We start from the raw sequence: 20,735 nt of genomic DNA on the forward strand, positions 1-20,735 counted from the left end.
ATGGTAGAACAACCAGAAGGAAATAGAGGATCTAAAGAATACTAAAAACCAAGTGGACTGGGGTGCCTGACTGGCTCAGTCAGTAGAGCATGCAACTCTTGGTCTCAGGGTTGTGAGTTTGAACCCCATGTTGGGTATAGAGATCACTTTAAAATAAGATCTAATTAGGGACACCTGGGTGGCTCAGTCGGTTAAGCGTCTGCTTTTGGCTCAGGTCATCATGCCAGAGTTTCTGGATCGAGCCCTGTATCAGGCTCCTTGCTCAGCAGGGAGTCTGCCTCTCCCCCTGCCTCGTGCTCTTTCCCACTTTCTCTCTCAAATAAATGTTTTTTTAAAAAAAGATCTAAATAAATAAAATCTTTAAAAAAATAAAATAAAATAAAAAAAGATCTAATTAAAAAACAAAACAAGTAGATCTAACACATATATTGAACACTCACCCAAAAACAGCAGAACATTTTTCTTACATACTTTTTTTTTTTTTTTTAAAGGTTTTATTTATTTGACAGAGAGAAAGACAGCCAGAGAGGGAACACAAGCATGGGGAGTGGGAGAGGGAGAAGCAGGCTTCCCGCCGAGCAGGGAGCCTGATGCGGGGCTCGATCCCAAGACCCTGGGATCATGACCTGAGCCGAAGGCAGACGCTTAACGACTGAGCCACCCAGGCGCCCCAACAGACATTTTTCTTAAGTGAGCATGGAGTATTCTCCAGAATAAACCATGTTAGGCCACAAAACTAGTCTTAACAAATTTAAAAATCATACAAAGTATCTCTTCTGATCACGATAGAACAAGAAATCAATAACGGAAAACTGGAAAATTCACAAATAGAAATTAAGCAAGCAATGAATCAAATCTGAACAGAAATTAGAAAATCACGGAGACAAATGAAAACACAATAAACCAAACTTAATGCAATGCTGAGGGGAATTTATAACTGTAAATACATACATTAAAAAAGAAAGATCTCAATCAGTAACCTAATTCTACACCCTGAACTAGAAAAAGAGCAAACTAAACTCAAAGCTAACATAGGAGGCAGGAAATAATGAAGGTTAGAGAGTGGAGATAAATAAAACAGAGGATAGAAAAAATGGGAGAAAAATCAAGAGAACCAAGAGCTGGTTCTTTGAAAAGATTAAATTGACAAACTTTTAGCTAGATTGACTAAGAAAAAAGAGAGGACTCAAACTACTAAAATCATAGAGATGTTACTACCAATTTTACAGAAATAAAAAAGGATTATAAGAATACTAGGAACAATCGTATGCCAACAATTAGATCAAATGGAATTTTTTTTTTTAAGACTTTAGGGGCACCTGGGTGGCTCAGTGGGTTAAGCATCTGCTTTTGGCTCAGGTCATGATCCCAGAGTTCTGGGATCAAGCCCCATGTCGGGCTCCCTGCTCACTGGGGAGGGAAGTCTGCTTCTCCCTCTCCCTCTGCCCCCCACCCCCGCTCATGCTCTCTCTCAAATAAAATCTTTAAAAATAAATAGATTTTAAGTAATCTCTACACCCAACATGGGGCCTGAACTCACAACCCTGAGATTAAGAGTTGCACACTCCACTCACTGAGCCAGCCATGCGCCCCTGAAATGGAAAAATTCTTAAAAACACACACTATACCAAAACTAAATCATGAAAAAATAGAAAATATGAATAGACTTATAACTACTAAGGAGACTGAATCAATAATCAAAAGCCTCCCAATAAAGAAAAGCCCTGGACTAGATGGCTTCAGTGGTGAATTCTATCAAACATTTTTAAAGAAGGATTAACACCAACTCTTATTCTTCTAAAAAACTAAAGAGGACAGAATACTTCCTAAGTCATTCAGTGAGGCCAGCATTACCCTGACACCAAAGTCAGAGACACACACTACAGGAAACAAAAATTACAGACCAATATCCCTTATGAATATTGCTATAAAAATCTTCAACAAATACTAGCAAACCCAATTCAACCGTATATTAAAGGATTATACACCATGACCCAAGATGGGTTTATTCTTGGAATGCAAGAATGGTTCAACATACAAAAATCAACGTAATCTACCACATTAGCAGAACTAACAAAAACCTACATAATCACCTCAATTGATGAACAAGAGGCATTTCACAAAATTCAACATGCTTTTATGATAGTACTCAAACTAGGAATAGAAAGAAAGTACATAAACATGATAAAAGGAATTTTTGAAAAACCCACAGCTAATATCATACGCAATGGTGAAAGACTAAAAGCTTTTCTTCTATTATCAGAAACAAGACAAAAATAAACACTTTTACCAGTTCAACATGGTACTGTGAGTCCTAGCCAGAGCAATTAGGCAAGACAAAAAACGTCCAAATTGGAAAGTTTGAAGTAAAATTAATTTCTATTACAGACTGACATGACCTTATATATAGGAAATCCTAAGGATTCCACAAAAAAACCTGTTAGAGTTAATGAATTCAACAAAGTTACACGATATAAAATCCACACAAAAGTAAGTTGCATTTCTGTACATGTGCAATGAAAAAAATCTGAAAAGGAAATTAAGAACAATTCCATTTACAACAGCAACAAAATGAATAAAATACTCAAGAATAAATTTAACCAAGGAGGCCAAAGACTTGTATATTGCAAACTATAAAATGTTGCTGAAAGAGATTAAAAAAAGCAAATAAATGGAAAGACATCTGTGTTCACAGACTGGAAGATTTAATATTGTTAAAATGACAATACTAGCCAAAGTAATCAACAGATTCAACCCAATCCCTATCAAAATCCCCCTTTTTTTTGCAAAAATAGAAAAAACCCATCGTAAAATTCATAATGGATTCTCAAGGAACCCCAAATAGCCAAAAACAATCTTGGAAAAAAAAAAACCAAAATCAGATGTCTTGTACTTCATGATTTCAAAACTTTCCACAAAGCTATAGTAATCAAAACAGTTTGGTACTGGCATATGGATCAACAGAATAGAGAACCCAGAAATAAACTCACACATATGGTCAAATGATTTTTGATAAGTGTCAAGACCATTCAGTGGGGAAAGGACAGTCTTTTCAACAAATAGTGTTGGGAAAACCAATATCCACATGCAAAAGAATGAAACTGGACCCTTATCTACTATCATATACAGGCATGAATTCAAAATGGATCAAAAACTAAATAAACATAAGCGTTACAACTATAAAACTCATAGGGGAAAAGCTTTATGACATTGGATTTTGCAATGATTTCTTGGATACGCTGGAAGCATTTACAACAACGGTAAAAGACTTCATCAAAATTAAAAACTTCCGCACATCAGAGAACACTATTAAGAGTGCAAAGTCAACACCACCAGTCATTAGGGAAATGCAAATCAAAACCACAGTAAGAGACCATTTCACACCCATTAGGATGGGTATTATTAAAAAACAAATAAAGCACAACCAGGACATAACAGGTGTTGGTGAAGATGTGGAGAAATTGCAGGCCTTATGCTCTGCTGGTGGGAATGTAAAACGGTGCAGGCACTGTGGAGAACAGTTTGGCAGTTCCTCAAAAAGGTAAAGAATTACCATTACTGCTTCTCCCTCTCCCTCTGCCTGCCACTCTGCCTACTTGTGCTCTCTCTGTCAAATAAATAAATAAAAATCTTAAAAAAACAACAACAACAAATCACACACACACTATACCAAAACTACATCAATCACTACACCAAACCAAGCATTCCACTCCTGGTTGTCTACCTCAAAAGAAAACAGGAATCTGAACAGATATTTGTACATGAATGAACGTTCATGGCAACCTTATTCACAATAGCCAAAAGGTGAAAACAACCAAAATGTCAACAGATGAGTAGCTATACAAAGTGGCATGTACTATTCAGCCTTAAAAAGGAATGAGCTTGACACATGCTACAACAGGACAAATATTTTATGCTTCCACTTACATGAAGTATCTAAAAGAAGCAAATTCATAGAGACAGACACTGGAATTGAAGTGAGCTGGATGGAGCTCTGGGAGGGAAAATGGTAAGTTAGTGTTTAATGGGTACAGAACTTCTCTTTGGGATGATGAAAACTTACGAAAAGAAAAAAAGATGGGCAGTGGTGATAGTTGTACAACAGTGTGAATGTACATAATGCCACTGAAATGTACACCAAAAAAGTGATGGTAAATTTTATGTATATGTTAACACAATAAAAAAGTTAGGAACTAGGGGCGCCTGGGTGGCTCAGTCGTTAAGCGCATCTGCCTTCGGCTCAGGTCACGATCCCAGGGTCCTGGGGTTGAGCCCCGCCATCAGGCTCCCTGCTCCGCGGGAAGCCTGCTTCTCCCTCTCCCGCTCCCCCTGCTTTTGTTCCCTCTCTCGGTCTGTCTCTCTCTGTCAAATAAAATATTTAAAAAAAAAATTAGGAACTAAAATCTGTGACTGTATGTTAAGAAGAAATAAGATACTGAAGACTATCTCCCCAAAATTTACCACTTGGAAGGTTTTAGGAAATAAGGCAAATCTCTCCATAGAATTCTCATGGACAGAGATACAGGCATTTTGTATTAAACATGTTTACAGCTCTTAAATTTTTATTTTAAGGAAAAAGTACTCTAAGAAATATAAAAAGCTTTATGGCAATGTAATTACAGTTTTTGTTACTTAAATCCTGTCTATTGCTGGAGAATTCAGCCTTTGTCTAGGAGTGGCAATGCCATCAAAAAGAAAAATGACACTTTTTAAAAAAAAAACAATATTCACTGGCTTTTTTTTTTTTTTAAGATTATTTATTTATTGAGAGAGAGTGAACGAGAGAGAGCACAAGCAGGTGGAACAGCAGAGGGAGAGGGAGAAGCAGACTCCCCGCTGAGCAGGGAGCAGGACATGGGGCTCGATCCCAGGACCCCGGGATCATGACCTGAGCCGAGGGCAGACGCTTAACGACTGAGCCACCCAGGTGCCTCTCACTGGCTTTTTTGATTGCCCAGGTGATCCCCGCAACCCAGTCTATCCATCAGCCCATTTAAATAAATTCCCTCCAGTTTTCACTCTCCCCATCAGTAGACCGTGATTTCAGTGTTACCTCTGGTCGTAAGACAGGGCCATGGCCCGGATTCCAGCATCGCAGCCTGGATAGGCAAAGAGGTGCTTGAGGTCAGACACCTGCCAGACCATGACCACACCGTTGTCCCCTCCTGTGAGCAGGTACTGCCCGTCTCGGCTCAGCTGGATGGCCTAGGAGAGACACAGCAATATTCAGTAGAGGTGTAGCCCTACGAGAACCCCGGCTCCCAGCCCTTGTTTCCTTCCTCTACCCTGCAGCCACTCCACGCAGGGAGAGAGTGGATGCATGTGCTCCTAAGAAGGTTATAGGAAATCAGGAGTAACAGAAAACTTTTGTCCTTTTTCAAAAATCAAATGGACAAAGTTAGGCAGTGTTTGAGGTTTTGTGTTTTTAATTTTTGCTTTTTTAAAGACGAGGTGGCAAACTCTTCCGGCTCCGTGAATACAATTTAAATGGTGCATGTTGTGGCCTAGGACCAGCATTATGAAATGAGGAGCCTCCTGGCATCTCTCCAGTTGTACTGTGGATGTGCTAAGCCCACTCTGTCCCAAGGCTGGGCAGGCAGTGTTACACGGCTGACCTCAGATCCCCGAGAAAACACTGCTGCCTTTGGGGCTGTGGCCCCACGGGAGAAGACCAAGGCTTTAGCAACTTCACTAGGCCTCCTGGATTTTTACAGCGGTGAGGAAGACAACGTGGCAGATAGAGAGCCAGCTTCCAGGGTGATTAAACCCCAGGTGAAGCATTTTCTTCTTGCCCCAGGACTGACTGCTTCCTGCCAGTACTGAACAGGAAGTACAGACATGGTATTTGCTCTTCAGTCCTGTAAATGGGGCCAAATGCAGACCACTGCCTGCTTTTATATGACTTGTTACATTTTTAGTGGTTGGAAAAAATCAAAGGAAGAATAATATTCCATGACATGTGAAGATTATATGAATTCCAAATTCCAGTGCCCGTAAATAAGGGTTACTGGAACATAACCACACCCATTCATTTATGGCCACTCTCACAAGTGACTACAACAGAATACAGAGCCTGCAAAGCCTAAAATATTTTTTATCCTTTTACAGAGAAAGCATAAATACCTGTAATCCTATGTCTACCTGGACAGTGAATATGGGAAGGCAGATTGTGCTAGCAAGCCAGAAAGAAAAAAAAAATCTAACTTCTGAAAATATATTTGTTCTGCACTCAGTTTTAGTACAGTTGCCTTAAGTTTGTAGCGTGCCCTTTGACAAAATTTTTAAAAAATCCTAGAAAAGGACTGTTCCATAGCCATTCGATTCACATTTACGTAAATGCCAACTTTTACTGGTCTCTTAAATGTAGCTTATTCTCAAAGAATACAAAAATACATCTAAGAAAAACCCGTATATGGAAAATAGTTACAGGTAAGAAGTATTCTCTGAGGGGGCACCTGGGTGGCTCAGTTGGTTAGGCGACTGCCTTCGGCTCGGGTCATGATCCCGGAGTCCCGGGATCGAGTCCCACATCGGACTCCCTGCTCGGCGGGGAGTCTGCTTCTCCCTCTAACCCTACCCCCTCTTGCGCTCTCTCTCTCACTCTCTCTCTCTCTCTCTCAAATAAATAAATCTTTAAAAAAAAAAAAAAGTATTCTCTGAATCTTAATCCAATACAAATAGTAAGATTTTTCAATATAAGTAAAAGTCAATATCCTTTCCCCCCCATTCATGTCACAAACGGCGATAGCCAGAGGCTACCAGGGAACTGCAGTACGCTGGGGCAAACAATTATTTGCTACACTTACAAAATTCAGCTGATGAAAATCCATTAACTTTATGGTTGTGGTTCACTTGAGTTTGATCCTTGAGGCTTTTTGCTGGGTAAGTGCTATATTAAAACATAAACTGAAACTACTTTTCTTTAACTCTTTGTTCTAGTAAAGAATCGCTAATCCTAGTTCTGTCTGGAATTAAATAAAGCCTGGATTTTTAGGATTATATATTTATCGGCATCCAAAACATTTTAATAAGCCAGGTGCCCGCCAAAGTGAAAAAGTATTTTGTTGGCCTTTCTCATGAGGAACCTGTCAAGTTCCCCTGGAGTAAGGGATACGGTAACATTTACTGAGGGCGCCCGGTCTTCCACCCAAAGCAGCGCTCACAGAGTTCTTAACTCTAACTCCTCTCCTCAGTATCCGGGTTGGGCTGAGACGAGAGATTTTAAGAGGGCCCCCGAGACATGTCCACGTCCCCTGGAATCCGGAGTGCCTTGGACAATGCCACAGCTGTACTGGTTTCTACAGCCATAGCAGTCTGCTGGGCATGCTCACGTCCTAAAACCGAGTTTCCCCAGAAAAAGAAAATAAATGAGTTCCTATGGGTGAAATGGTGGTTATCCTTTGTTTAGGATAAAATACCTTTGCTGCTCTGTACAGGCTGCCCACTTAATTTAAGTTACTCATTAAGACATCTAAACACTGCCTAGTTGATGTGCTATGATACGTTAACCAAATGCCACCTAACAATCTGGCATCTAAATAAAAACAGGTGGGAAGCCTTGATTAGTGCAGAGGTTCCCCAGGCTGCCGCCTGCAGGGTTCTTGGTATTTCAGAGAAACTTAATTTCTGGTCTGAGCTGGTGACTACTTTGTTTCCATGGTCTCGTTTCCTTATACAGCTCAGACTGCAGGATGGAACTGGAGATTTTTGCTCTGGGATGTCTCATATTCTCCAGCAGTTAGCTGTGCCGGTGCCAGTCTCTGGAGCCATGGGCAGGTAGTGCTCATTTCAGGCAAACTTGTTCTTTTTTTTTTTTTTTTAAAGATTTTATTTATTTATTTGACAGAGAGAGACACAGTGAGAGAGGGAACACAAGCAGGGGGCAGTGGGAGAGGGAGAAGCAGACTTCCCTCAGAGCAGGGAGCCCGATGTGGGGCTCGATCCCAGGACCCTGGGATCATGACCTGAGCTGAAGGCAGACACTTAACGACTGAGCCACCCAGGCGCCCCAGGCAAACTTGTTTTAATCACACAGTTGCCACTTGCAAGCCAGTGTGATAAAGTGCAGGAGTGCTGGGAAAAAGGCAATGGATTGTTTAAGCCTAAAATCCAGTGGGAAATATTACAGGGGGAAAAAACAAACAATGGCTATAGGGCAGCGAGGAAAAGCATGTGTGTATGCACAGTCTGCAGAAAGCCTCCCTACCATTGCCTCAAGGAACTTCCCAGAGCCTTCGGTACTAACTGAAATGCCACAGATATTGTTTTAGCCAGCAAGGGATTTCAAATTATTTTACAGATTTCTTAGTGTTGCTGACAGTATAATCGTAACTCAAAGTGACAGCTTATCAACATTATTATTGTAAAGAAAAGAGGAAAGGAAAATCCTCTGATGTGTACTTGGTTTAAATGAAGTATTATGGGAAGGAAGGGAAAAATAAAAGTAGGAGTGCACACTTATGTGGTAGAGGCAGTCAAACTACAGTGAAGAAAATTTACAGAGCGAAATGGAGAAGACACTGAATTAAGAAATCAATGCTAAGATACAGAAGCAGCAAGTGCCCTTCATTTCATCCACATAATCTATATTTAGGGTTGTTGTTTCAAATACTGACTCCAGTATTTGTTTACTTGAGAGAAGCGGGGGTGGGGGTGGGGTGGGGATCAGATTAGATCTGGGAAACCGGGAAAATTTATGTCATCTAAGCTGCCCTGGGTCAGGAAGAGCAACGAATATAATGTCCAGAGCTAGCTTAAAGCCACACTTGGAGGGCAGAGGCCTCTGTGACCCTCTTTGCACCCCCGACATGTCCAGAGTCCCCTCACCGTACACAGTTCACATGTGCCTCCAACCTCATCCTGGAAAATGATAGGAACACCACAGCTTCCTTTTATCTTAAGCTGCCCCTGAAGGCTGGGAGTGAGAAAAGAAGGACCTTGAAAAAAGAGCCTAGCATTACCATTCCTGGCTTATCAAAAGGGAAAAAAATGTCTGCCTAATTCACATCATAATTGGAAGCCCAATTCCCTGAATTTGGTAAGTGTTGGTCTTGTTATTCAAGAAGTCAAGTCTGGAATGAGATACTAATCCTGAATAGTCGTAATCCCTACCACTCCCACCAGCTGCCTATTCAAGTGTGCAGAGGAATCGGTGTTAGGGGTAGTCTAGTGTACTAGTTTAGCTCTGATGCTCAGAAAACAACTATGTGCAGTTAACTTTCTTAGAGAAAAAAAAAAAGCTGAGCAGTGCTATGAAAGCCACGCAGGTTGGCCTTACCGTGCGCCGTCACGCACGGAGTGCCCTGGCTGAGCGATGCGGTCGCCGCGGCCAGGACACGCCGTGGTCTGTGAATACACAAGCCCCGTCCAAGTGCTACCTGATGACTTTCTCATGGCGTGGAAAGGCCCTCTGCGACTGAAACAGAGGTCTCTCCAGTGAACCCTCTCCCTCCTCACTTGCCACAGCTGGAGGTGAAGATCTAGGAGGGTGAGAAGCCCGTAGTATACGCACCCTTATGTTGTCATCCGTCCCCACAGTGGCCTGGAGTTTCCCGTTCACACTGAATGTACAGAAGCAGCCATTTTCATAGAATATGACACAATGACCCTCTCGTGAAGCCTGAATGAGTTTTGGTTTCAGGCAGTTCTCAGGACCCTCCAAAGTCCTTAATAAGTCTCCATTCATGGAATGTATGAGACATGGTCCTTCTGAGAAAAGAGAAACAAAAGAAAATTTTTTTAATGATGACAAATGTGAAATGAATCCTGAGCACAGACCAAACAGGATCATACAGCTGTAGCGAACCTTTAAAACTTACATATCTTATATATGTTATTTTACAAAATGTCACCTGCATGCTGGCCAGATCTCACCTTCTACTTGGGAGAGGAGAAAGCCAAGTCCTATACATTCAAGTTCACTTCTCCTCAAGAGACAGGAAGTTACTTTGTGAAATTTATTATGCCAAGAGATGATCAAAACAAGATGCATTCAGAAAGGAACAGGACAAATTCTAAATCCTAGAGGAGCTTCCCGGAAGGGTGGGCCACAGTTAAACACAAGCTGCCATCAAGCTCATGATGAAGCTCTGTCTGCATGTCACAGGGGCCCCAACAGCAGTGGTCACACTGTGGGCCAGCGAGGGGACAGCTCTTTAGGGCAGCTTCGGGAGGCCTCAGCCTTCTTCCCTCCACTGCTCATTATTCACAATGAAAGAATGTCGCTGGTAGTCCACCTCCCCCCTCCCCCCCACTCCCAGTAAATTCACGCAGAGGTCCTTCTGCAAGCGAGTACACTTGCTGGCTGCCCCCAAAGCGAGTGGCACCCACACTCCCAACTCCCCAGGCTGAGCTCCAGGCTGAGCTGCCTGAGGGGGATGGGAGCTACTGCAAGTGCCTACGATCAGAGGGTTTTTACTGAATGCCTGCTACATGTTAAAGAAGGAATAGGTAACCAGAACCGCCTGTGTGATGAGTAAGTTCTAAGAGATGCCCGAGTCAGACAAGAGGGGAAACGAGTATAAGGCCTGCTGATCTGCAAGCTAAATTACTCAGGCCTGTGGGACTTGTGAGCTGATCCCACAGGACTACCAAGAGCATGCCCCCCACCCTTTTTTTTAAGATTTTATTTATTTAACAGAGAGAGACACCGTTGAGAGAGGGAACACAAGCAGGGGGAGTGGGAGAGGGAGAAGCAGGCTTCCCGCGGAGCAGGGAGCCCGATGCGGGGCTCGATCCCAGGACCCTGGGATCATGACTTGAGCCGAAGTCAGACGCTTAACGACTGAGCCACCCAGGCGCCCCAAGAGCATGCCCTTTTGAAAATCAGGTTCTCTTCTTTTTCTTGACCGCTCAGGGAGTTTATAAGTTTTTTGTGTTCTCAACATAAATACATACCAGCAGCCTCTGCTTCACATAGTCCCAGCAGCATGAATATCCATGATCACTCTTTAAATGACACCAGTCCCTCACCACAGTTCAAACTTCAGGTTTCACAGTAATTGCATAAAGTTCACATTTTGTGACTAGCTCTTCAGTCCACAAATGACTATGTAAATAACAGATGTGTATCACAAGTGACCAACCACATCATTTCCTTGAGAGTCTGTCCGTGAGTGGTCACTGACGGTCTGTCCCTCAGTCCGTGCACACAGAGCTAACTGTGTGGTTGTGTTGCTTCCTCATCTCCAGAGAGAAACCCACGTGACATTTTACAAAAATGGATCATCAAAACGGACTACTGGCCAAAAGATGAAATTGCAGTAAGGAAATGAAAAGTGATAAAGCTGAGAGTGAACTTTGCACTGAATATAAATGGGATTACAGGAGAAAGAACTGATTCTGGAAACACTGACGTTGCTGAGAGACTGTAGATATGTAGCCAGAGGAAATCCGTGAAGGTGAACTTACTGACATAGATTAGAAAAGGGGTTGTAACAAGAATGATGATGTCCCAGAAGTAGTGATGCCAGCAAGAACCTTCACTTTAAAGGAACCCAAGGGGGATGTTTCATGATGTTGAATGCACAGAAGATAAAATATTGGAAGCTGACCAAAACTTAGAAAGGAGCGTGACAACTGGTCAAAGCACAGAAAAGATTCCATTCTTTATCTTAAGTTATACAAAGAGAAGGAGGCAAGCACTGTTCTCCTCTTGATAAGTTTCTCATGAGGAAAACACTTTAATTTTCAAAGTTTCTAATGTTTTTAAATTACAGTGTATTATGTAAATGTGAGTTTAACTGGTTTTTTTGTGCCCATATATGTGTGTGTGTATAAAACTGTATAAGCGAATTTTTAATGTTTTGACAAAAAATTTTAAAAGCCATGAAACAACCCCAAATGTCCCCCACTGATTGTTACGATCACTCTACATGGCTTTCAGCTTGTATGGTCATTCTTATCATTCTTATGGTCCTGCACTACCATGCAAAGCAAGGATGACCTTTACTATGATAGGTTCATTTTATATGTCTAATTTTTTGTGTGTTTTGGGTTTTTTTTAAGATTTTATTTTTAAGTAAGCTCTATACCCAACACGGGGCTCAAACGCACAACCCTGAGATCAAGAGCTGCATGCTCTCTTGGCTGGGCCAGCCGGGTGCCCCTGTGTCTAATCTGAATCCCGTATAGTCTAAGTACTTATATTTGCTCCGGATATATGAAATTATTGGGTATAAGAAGGAAAAAAATCTAGTAGGTATAGAATTCTTGCTACCATTATTTCATTGCCTTGACCAACTAAATTTTTAAATACAATCCCTTTGAATATTTAGTAAGTCTTGTTGGCTAGACTCAGTATTATAGTTCGAGACACAGATAAGGTGAGTCAAATACTCAACGCATCCCCACCAGATAACCTTCAAAGACAAAGGACTACAGTACTTTTTTTGTGTGTTCAGACCTCAGCTCAGGGCAGAGAGACAGAGAAATGGATAAACTCTTGAGATGCAATAAGCAATGAATTAAAAACAGCTCTGTTCCAGGTCAGATCCTGATTTGTGGCGTGTGCTCTCTGAAAGCTTGCTTAATATCTCTGGCCTAAATACATGATGATGTTGCAAGGGCAGACCTCCAGGCAAACCAGCTTAAGTATCTCTCCACTCCATTCTCAATGCCATCCCGGCTCCAGCCTCATTCTGAGATTTGGAAGTTAAAACAGACCAGGTGTGAGATGAAAACCAGCCTAGAGTCCAGAAGAATAAACAAATAGACAAAGATGCTCCTTGTCCCTTCCTCCCTCTTCAGAGCAATGCTGTGAAACATAATTTTCTGCAATGGTGTAAATGTTCTGTATTTATGCTCTTCAGCTCAGTAGGCACAGTCATGTGGGGGGAAGTGAACACCTGAAAAGTGGCTAGTACCACCAAGGAACTGCGTTTTAAACTTTATATAGTTAACTTACACATTTTAGTTAATTTAAATAGTCCTACGTGGCTAATCGCTACTGTAACAGACAGCATAGCTTAGAGAACAAAGTACCAAATCCATCCTTGCCAAACACCAAAAAATGCACACATTTCATGAAGGGACCACAGATTTACCTTTGGAGCCACTTAACACCAGGCCTAGCTCAGCGCAGACAGCAGCACAAGTGATCTCACAGTCGTGGCCTGTCAGGATGGCTCGAGGAGTGGTGGTCTCACCTTTAGGAAGAAACAGAGAAAAACAAATCAGTTCAAGTTCATGCAGGAGATCACCTCTCTCAGCTCCTTCTACTTAAATAACCAACAACTTGTTCCTAATTCCTATAAGCCTAAATCTTTAATTCACAGTTTGGAAATCTGTCCAAAAATGCTATTTTAGCCCTAGATCCAAACTATATGCTAGAGTATGAAGACCAGTTGCTAAATTTCTAATCCTTACATTGATTATAAAGCAACAGTGGTTGAAAACACAGCATAAAATAAGACAAAGATCTGCATTGTAGAATGACTCAGATACTTCCCAAATATAAATATAAGCCCCTTGATTAGATGATTTATGGATGGATGATTATAGAAGTAGGCAGCAGCACCACCCCCTTTTCCATTGGCCCCTAAGATCCCTGTTGTAGTGAAGACAGTCTGAACTAGGACATGATATCTCAAAGTAGCCCCTCTCTTAAATGCCTATTTACTAATCTTATGTATTTTCCTGATATAGAAACCTCACAGAGGGTATTCCTCTGTGGTTCAAAGAACAGAGGGGAAATAAAACAAACTCTTACATGTAGTTCTGATAGTGACTGAAAACTAGAGGAGGAAGGTGAGGAAAGGCTGTTAACAGAGAATGAGTATCCAGATAATGGAAGATGTTCCCAGACATTTTCACGATAGAAGAAGTCATCCTGTATCTCAGTCCCAAAATAAAAAGAAAAAAACCTGGTTGGTTAATAAGGAACCCACACCACAAACAGGCCCAGCTCAGATAAAGAGGACATGGCTCTTGATTCATGCCAAGTGGCAAGGATAAGCTGAATTCCATATTTAGCCTGAAGAACACTATTTTCAGACCACAGTAGCCCTCCACTTTTATAGTCTCTAAAGACAAAGACACAGAAAGCCTTTATAAATGGGACTAGAGAGCAGTGTTCCATTAGCATGCTTAGATTTCCTCGATTTGGATTGGTTTCACAGGAAGATTGATAAATGATACTGTGTAACTCAGAAGGGGCAAACATGCCCAGAAAAAGGTCTCTAGCACCAGCTGTGGAAGGAACAACTTGTTATCCTCTCAGGTAGGCCGGGAAAATCCAGCAGAAACCTACTGTCCTTGGAAAGGCAAATACTGGCTGTTAAAAAATTACCCTCCAACGCAGTGATTTTTGTGATGGGTCACAGTGGATTCTCTGAAATTTCATGCAAAATATATGTACATGCCTATGTTTTTCTGGGAGGATGGCGAGGGGAAGAAGGGAGGAAGCTTTTACTGAATGCACTGAGATCCATGACCAAAAACGGGGGGGCGGGGGGGCTCTCCTATGGACATAGGGACCTAGTTTCTGTGCTTCCTGCCCCCCTTCAGCTGGAGCCTACAGTTACTTCATGTCTAGCCATTACAAAGAATCATTACGATGCATTTATTGTTGTATATAATGTATATAGCTGTGTCCCCACAGAGTGCCTCATGGCTTCTGGGGACTGTTAAATACTTCTGCAATGAAATGTAAGTAGAGGGCCATCATATCAAACCGCATCGGCTGTGCCATGTGCAGCCCGACACTGGGATTGGCCTCCATGCTTAGTGACAGAGGGAGATGTCAAATGACATATTAAAAGGCAAGGGCGTAAGTGGAATAAGGGGCTTGGTTTCTTTTGATTCAAAGTTTATAAACTGTGAGGGAAACCCACCTTAATTACAAAATTCATTTGACATTTTGCAAACCACAAATTATTTGTTATAAGAGCAACTATGTTTTTTTCCTTAAAAAGTACACAAATTTGGGAAATTTTTTTCAGAAAAAGAGCAAATAATGCAAGCCAATCTGAACTACTTAACTTTCTGTTAGAGATCAGCTTTGCCACAAAAATTAGAAATAAGTATGTTTTAAAAAGTTACCTAGAGTTAGCCCTGATTCATTGTTCCCCCCTTTCCCAAGATGCTCTACATTCTACAAAATACTGTACATTATTTTCAAAATTAATGTTTAATTATATATATTGGCAACCTTTTGAAATCAAGAATTAAAATCATTAAGCTCTAAGGAATACATTTTTAATGCGATTTTTCCTTTTTTGTTTTCATAAGTTACTATTTTATTGAGGTGGAGAGATTTGTGTTTTAACTTGAGTTGTCTTGGAATTCCTTAGTGGGAAATGAAAGTTTGAAGGAAAACTAATGGCAACTGAAAGCAATCTAAAGTGTAAGCCAAAGTAAACAAAGGACAGATGGATAATGGACCCAGAAAATGTTGTCATTTAGGCATGTCAGTGCTAACGTTTTCTTTTCTAGATCTAAGAATTTTTTCTCGGGGACATAGTGAGGAAGTAAGAAAATTGCTAATTATATTTAACATAAGAGTTGAAATACTGAGAATTTTCTAGGACTATAAAGTTAGAGTTTAGGAAGCCTCATGATTAAGCCCATAAAGTGGGTTGAGATAAAAGCATTCTTTTTTATAAACTCATAATTAAAATTTTTTGTAAGTATGCTTTACTTACGAAATACAAGTTTCCAAATGATCCACATTATACCAATCATTTCTCCCTCCACAAGTCAGAAGATATACACATACTGCATGATTTCAAAACTGAAAAAGATTTTTCTTTTCCTAGAGCCTGATCTCTAAATAAAGAATTGTTCAGTGCTGGGACTTTGGCTTCAAAGTTTGGCAAAATGTTCTCTAACCCAGGAAGCAGGTTAGACAGTTCAGGAAATATAGAAGAAAAAAAAGGAAAGGAAAAGAAAAACAACAAATTAAAAACATAAGGGTAAACTTATGACCATTGGGTTGTTCTCAGGTAACTGGTTTCACAAACACTTGCTGGATTTCCAGTAAGAAGACTGTGCTATTTAACATTCCCTCCCCTTTAGAAAATACACATTAATAGCCCCTAAAAATCCACATACAAGAATATAAGGAGGGATATCAAATCCTCTTAAAATAAGCTGTTTGCAGTCTTGTTTAAAGACTGAACTGTGTACTTCCTTTATTATCTGCTATGCAGATTGAGTATTCTTTACATTTTCTCATCACAAAAATCTGTTCACAGTAAATACTTGTTGGATTAAGTATTAAAATTTCACTAGAGCAAATAGAATTATATGATATGGGACTTAAATCCAACAGATCCAAACTGTTTAAATTCAACAGATATTTTGGGGACCACCTGGAATAAAATTACTAAGGGTAGAGGCGAAAATCAGAGGCAGAACACAGGCTTTATATGTGGCTCACAGAATCTATTTATTTCTCTGGAGTTACACTGTTGTACATCACCCTGGATCACAGAGCCCAGCAATAACCTCCTACAGAAAGGAAAGGTTAAAAAACTGCTCCATATCTGTGTATATTTGTTTGGAAAGTCTAGAAACGAAATCTAGGAACCATGTAACTCATTGCCATGGTAGCACTCACATCCAACCTCATGCCAGCCCTGAGAGTTAATACTTGGGGGGGGGGGGGAGGGGAAGAAAGCAGCTCAAATAAAACAATACTGGCCATACATTACTTTTTCAAAGACCCCAAAGCTATCACCATTTTTTACTGAAGTCTCTAAAGCAAAGAGCAGAAAAAAAAAAAAAAAGTCTTCTGAAAAATATCAGATTAATTCGTTGATAAAAATTTGCAGTGTTAATGGATACAAGAAGTCTTTACTTTTGCTTCCTGGGGTAGTAGGATCTACCAAAAGCTAGATCATAAAGCAGAACAGATTCCTTTAAGAATCTTTTAAAGTCCTACTGCTTGAAAAATCGTCATGGCTTTCAATAAAGCGGAGAGAAAAATTTATCTCGCTGCTAGTTTAAGGGGCTACACTTCAAACTCTTCTTAAAGAAAAATAAAAAGAGAAAGAGGATAGACTTCTTGGACTGCTTTGAAAAGCTTGAGCAATTACTTCAAAGGAAAGGGTGTCTTTGTCCAGAGAGCAGGTTTATGACTACTGATGCAAATCCTAACCAAAGGCTGAAAAGGATACTCAGTGCATCTTTATGGATGGCCTTAAAGGAAGATGAACAAGTCAAAGGAGATTAAAGACAGCCCAAATCCTGCCAAGAATACCAGGACACACCAGTTTTTACAGATGTGCTTTTCTCAGTACATAATACTGGAAATATCAGTACAAATTTACAGACACTATTCTAACAACCCAACTTGAATTTAAGCAGCACAGGATCTCCATAATACCCATTTAGCATTTATATTGGACCTATGTTTTAAAATATTAGGTGACATGTTTTACACCATTAGGCAGAATAACAAATGTTTTTATTAAATGTGTTTCTTTGGTGCCCTCATAACTAAGTATATTTCTCCAGCAAATGGACCCTGAACCACTTAGAGTTATACCTCAAAGAAGAGAAGAGGAAATAGTAATTTTCTCTAGCACCCTGTTCATAAATATTCAATGAGAAAAATATTTCAAAAGATATGTCTCCATTAAGGCAAGGAGAATTAATAATCCAGGTAAAAACAAACCAGACATGTATTTCTGGCAAACTTTTGACTTACATTTTAAAAAATAAATAAAGTTCTTGGTATTTTTGGCATCATCTCCTCAGTCTTATGAAAATTAAATTACTTCAAAATGTACTACGAAGTTCTCATTAGCAGTTTCAATATGTTATTAGCAAAGAGAGAATCCCCTTCACTCATTCCTCATTTTTAAAATACCATTTATTATGAAACAAAGTTTGGTTCAACATCTCCCTATCCCTATGTTTGTAGATATTAAATTAGTTCTTTCAATTAATACTTAGTTTAGATGACTCCTGGGCCAAAAGCTAACATTTCCCAATTGCTTTCTCATTCATTCACTTACTCCTTCGTTCACTTAATAGCCTTTATTGGATATATATTATGTGTAATGCACTGTGGAAACCAAGAGGAGAATAAAATATGGTCTTGTATTGGCAAATGACTTGATTCCTAAATGGTCACTGGATCAGGTTTTGTTACCTTACTATAAACCTGCAAATTATAAATACCTATAATTGGAAAGGTCAAAAAGCTGTACTGAAGTTCAAACTCTTTGTTTCAAATGAATTTTTATACAAAATGAATATTTCACAGCAATTAATAAAGTCCTTAAATAAAAACAACTGATATAATTTTCCACATTATTAAAATGTAATACCATCTGACCTCTTAGAGAGGTAAAACAAAATATGAAACCCAGCTTTGTTAAAAAAATCATTTCAGTAGAGTATTCATTCTGAAAGAAAACACAAGTTTAAGAACCTAAATATATGTTATTAAGTATATATAGATTTTTTATAATCTAAGTATTATATAATATATGCCAGTCATTTCCTAAAGGTGGATACTTCTATTTTGCACATGCCTTTTGTTCCATTTTAATTACATTTTGATTACTACAACACGGAGGAAAAAAAAGTCATGTGAAAACTGTACACTAAGCTTTCTCATGTGGCTCACCGTAACGGCAAACCGAGAAAGGAAATGGCTTTCTGAGGCGGAAATGAGGTTAGCTACTAAATGTTCCTTAAACCTTTCCCATTAACTTCTTAATGTCCCGATGGGAATTATAACACTATATTTTAATTATGCAAAGGGAAATTATTTGAAATTTGTTCTATTCCTTCTATCTCCACAAACCCTTCTCCCCCTCTCTATTCATCGTGGTCTCTTTGGTGAAAAACATGCTAATTTGGTTAAACATATAGACTATGGAAAATAAGCCAAAGCTGCATTTAGGGTGGGACAACCATAAGATAGCAAATTTTGGTAGCTTCCTCTTGTAAATAATATTAGAATTATTAATGCAAGACAAGATAATGTTGGTACAAAAATCCATTTTAAGTTCTTGGTTTATAATCTTCCTCCTCTCTGTCTCCATCTCTGTGTGCATTTCTTTCTCTCTTCTAAGCAACATTGGAAAATGTGTTTGTGTGAGTATGTACCTACAATTGTATACTTAAAGTATAACCCTAAATTGTGTAATAATATTAAAAAATACAAAATCCTGGGGCACCCAGGTGGCTCAGTTGGTTAAGCATATGACTTTTTAAAAAATTTTTTTAAAAGATTTTATTTATTTGTCAGAGAGAGAGAGAGAGAGAGCACAAGCAGGGGGGGTGGCAGGCAGAGGGAGAAGCAGGCTTCCCGCCGAGTAGGGAGCCCGACGCAGGGCTCGATCCCAGGACCCTGGGATCATGACCTGAGCCAAAGGCAGACGCTTAACTGACTGAGCCACCCAGGCATCCCAAGCAATGACTCTTGATTTTGGCTCAGGTCAAGACCTCAGAGTCATAAGACTGTCATGAGACTGAGCCACCCCCCCCATGTCAGGCTCTGTGCTGGGGGTGGAGCTGCTTAAGATTCTCTCTCCCTCTGCCTCTGTCCCCCTTCCCCCACTTGAGCACTCTCTCTAAAAAAACAAAAAAACCCCACAAAATCCTGGGGTGCCTGGGTGGCTCAGTGGGTTAAGCGTTTGCCTTCTTGTGATCCCAGGGTCCTGGCCCAGGATGGGCTCCCTGCTCAGCAAGGAGTCTGATTCTCCCTCTCCCTTTGCCCCTCCCCCCTGCTCATGCTCTCTCTATCTCAAAATAAATAAATAAAATCTTAAAACTAAATAAAAATAAATAAAAACTCAAAATCCTAATGATATATACTGTCCTAAGAATTCAGTTTAGCAAAATTATCTCTGTATTGTCCTTTGCAAATACAAAGCATGCCTTAGTGACAGGATTGCATCAAATTTTCTATAGCTCATGGTGCAATTAATCAAATTAAAAGTGCAGTACAGTTTAGTGATCAAGAATGGCACCTCTGGGGGCGCCTGGGTGGCTCAGTCGTTAGGAGTCTGCCTTTGGCTCAGGTCATGATCCCAGGGTTCTGGGATTGAGCCCTGCATCGGGCTCCCTGCTCTGCGGGGAGTCTGCTTCTCCCTCTCCCACTACCCCCTGCTTATGTTCCCTCTCTCGCTTGTCTCTCTCTGTCAAATAAATAAATAAAATCTTAAAAAAAAAAAAAAAAAAAAGATTGGCACCTTTGGCCTAGAGTGCTAGCTATGTGACCTCCCTTGGGCATGTTCTCATAGTTTCAGTAAGATCTAGGAGCTTCAAGGCCCAGAGCAGCAAGTAAAGACATATTTATAATCTCTCTGTGCCTCATCTATAAAACAAGGATAACAGTAGTAATTACCACACAGGACTACTATGTAAAGCACTTTTGATGGTGCCCAGTATGAAGTGAACATCCAGCAAGTATCACCTAGGAGTAAAGTAGTACTAGTAATAGTAGAATGATCTTCACTCTCTGTTGTAGACACTCCTTTCAGCAAAAGTATATCTGATCCTACGCTGCATAAGTGAAAATTAGAGATGGTTCTGATTATTTTTGTTTCTTGTCATTTTTTTGTTTCTTAATTACTAAAAATCATACTTTGATTTCTCCCATTCTTCCTTTTCTTAGACTTTCCAACCTTCCCTAACAATCCATATAAATTCTGATAAAACTAATATCTAGAAGCCTAGAGCAGGAAGTGAAGGTATATTAATATAATTAGGTATTCCACCCCAATGTATCTTTATTGTCTCTGATTATCAAAGTAATACATGCTCCTTATAAAACA

General features: G+C 40.0%; 1 protein-coding gene across 4 annotated transcripts in view; it reads right to left on the reverse strand.

Annotated features, from left to right (window-relative positions):
- Nucleotides 1-20,735, reverse strand: part of LRBA (LPS responsive beige-like anchor protein) — a 764,390-nt gene that overhangs the window by 3,115 nt on the left and 740,540 nt on the right. For all 4 annotated transcript variants that reach the window (XM_036089189.2, XM_078069304.1, XM_036089190.2 and 1 more), the window contains 3 exons: nt 13,044-13,145; nt 9,512-9,708; nt 5,054-5,205 (listed from right to left, as the gene is read on the reverse strand). In XM_036089189.2, coding sequence (XP_035945082.2) covers nt 5,054-5,205; nt 9,512-9,708; nt 13,044-13,145 — 451 coding nt within the window. The remainder of the gene's footprint in view (nt 1-5,053; nt 5,206-9,511; nt 9,709-13,043; nt 13,146-20,735) is intronic.

This window comes from Halichoerus grypus, chromosome 3, assembly GCF_964656455.1.
Source record: "Halichoerus grypus chromosome 3, mHalGry1.hap1.1, whole genome shotgun sequence".
NCBI classification, from domain to species: domain Eukaryota; kingdom Metazoa; phylum Chordata; class Mammalia; order Carnivora; family Phocidae; genus Halichoerus; species Halichoerus grypus.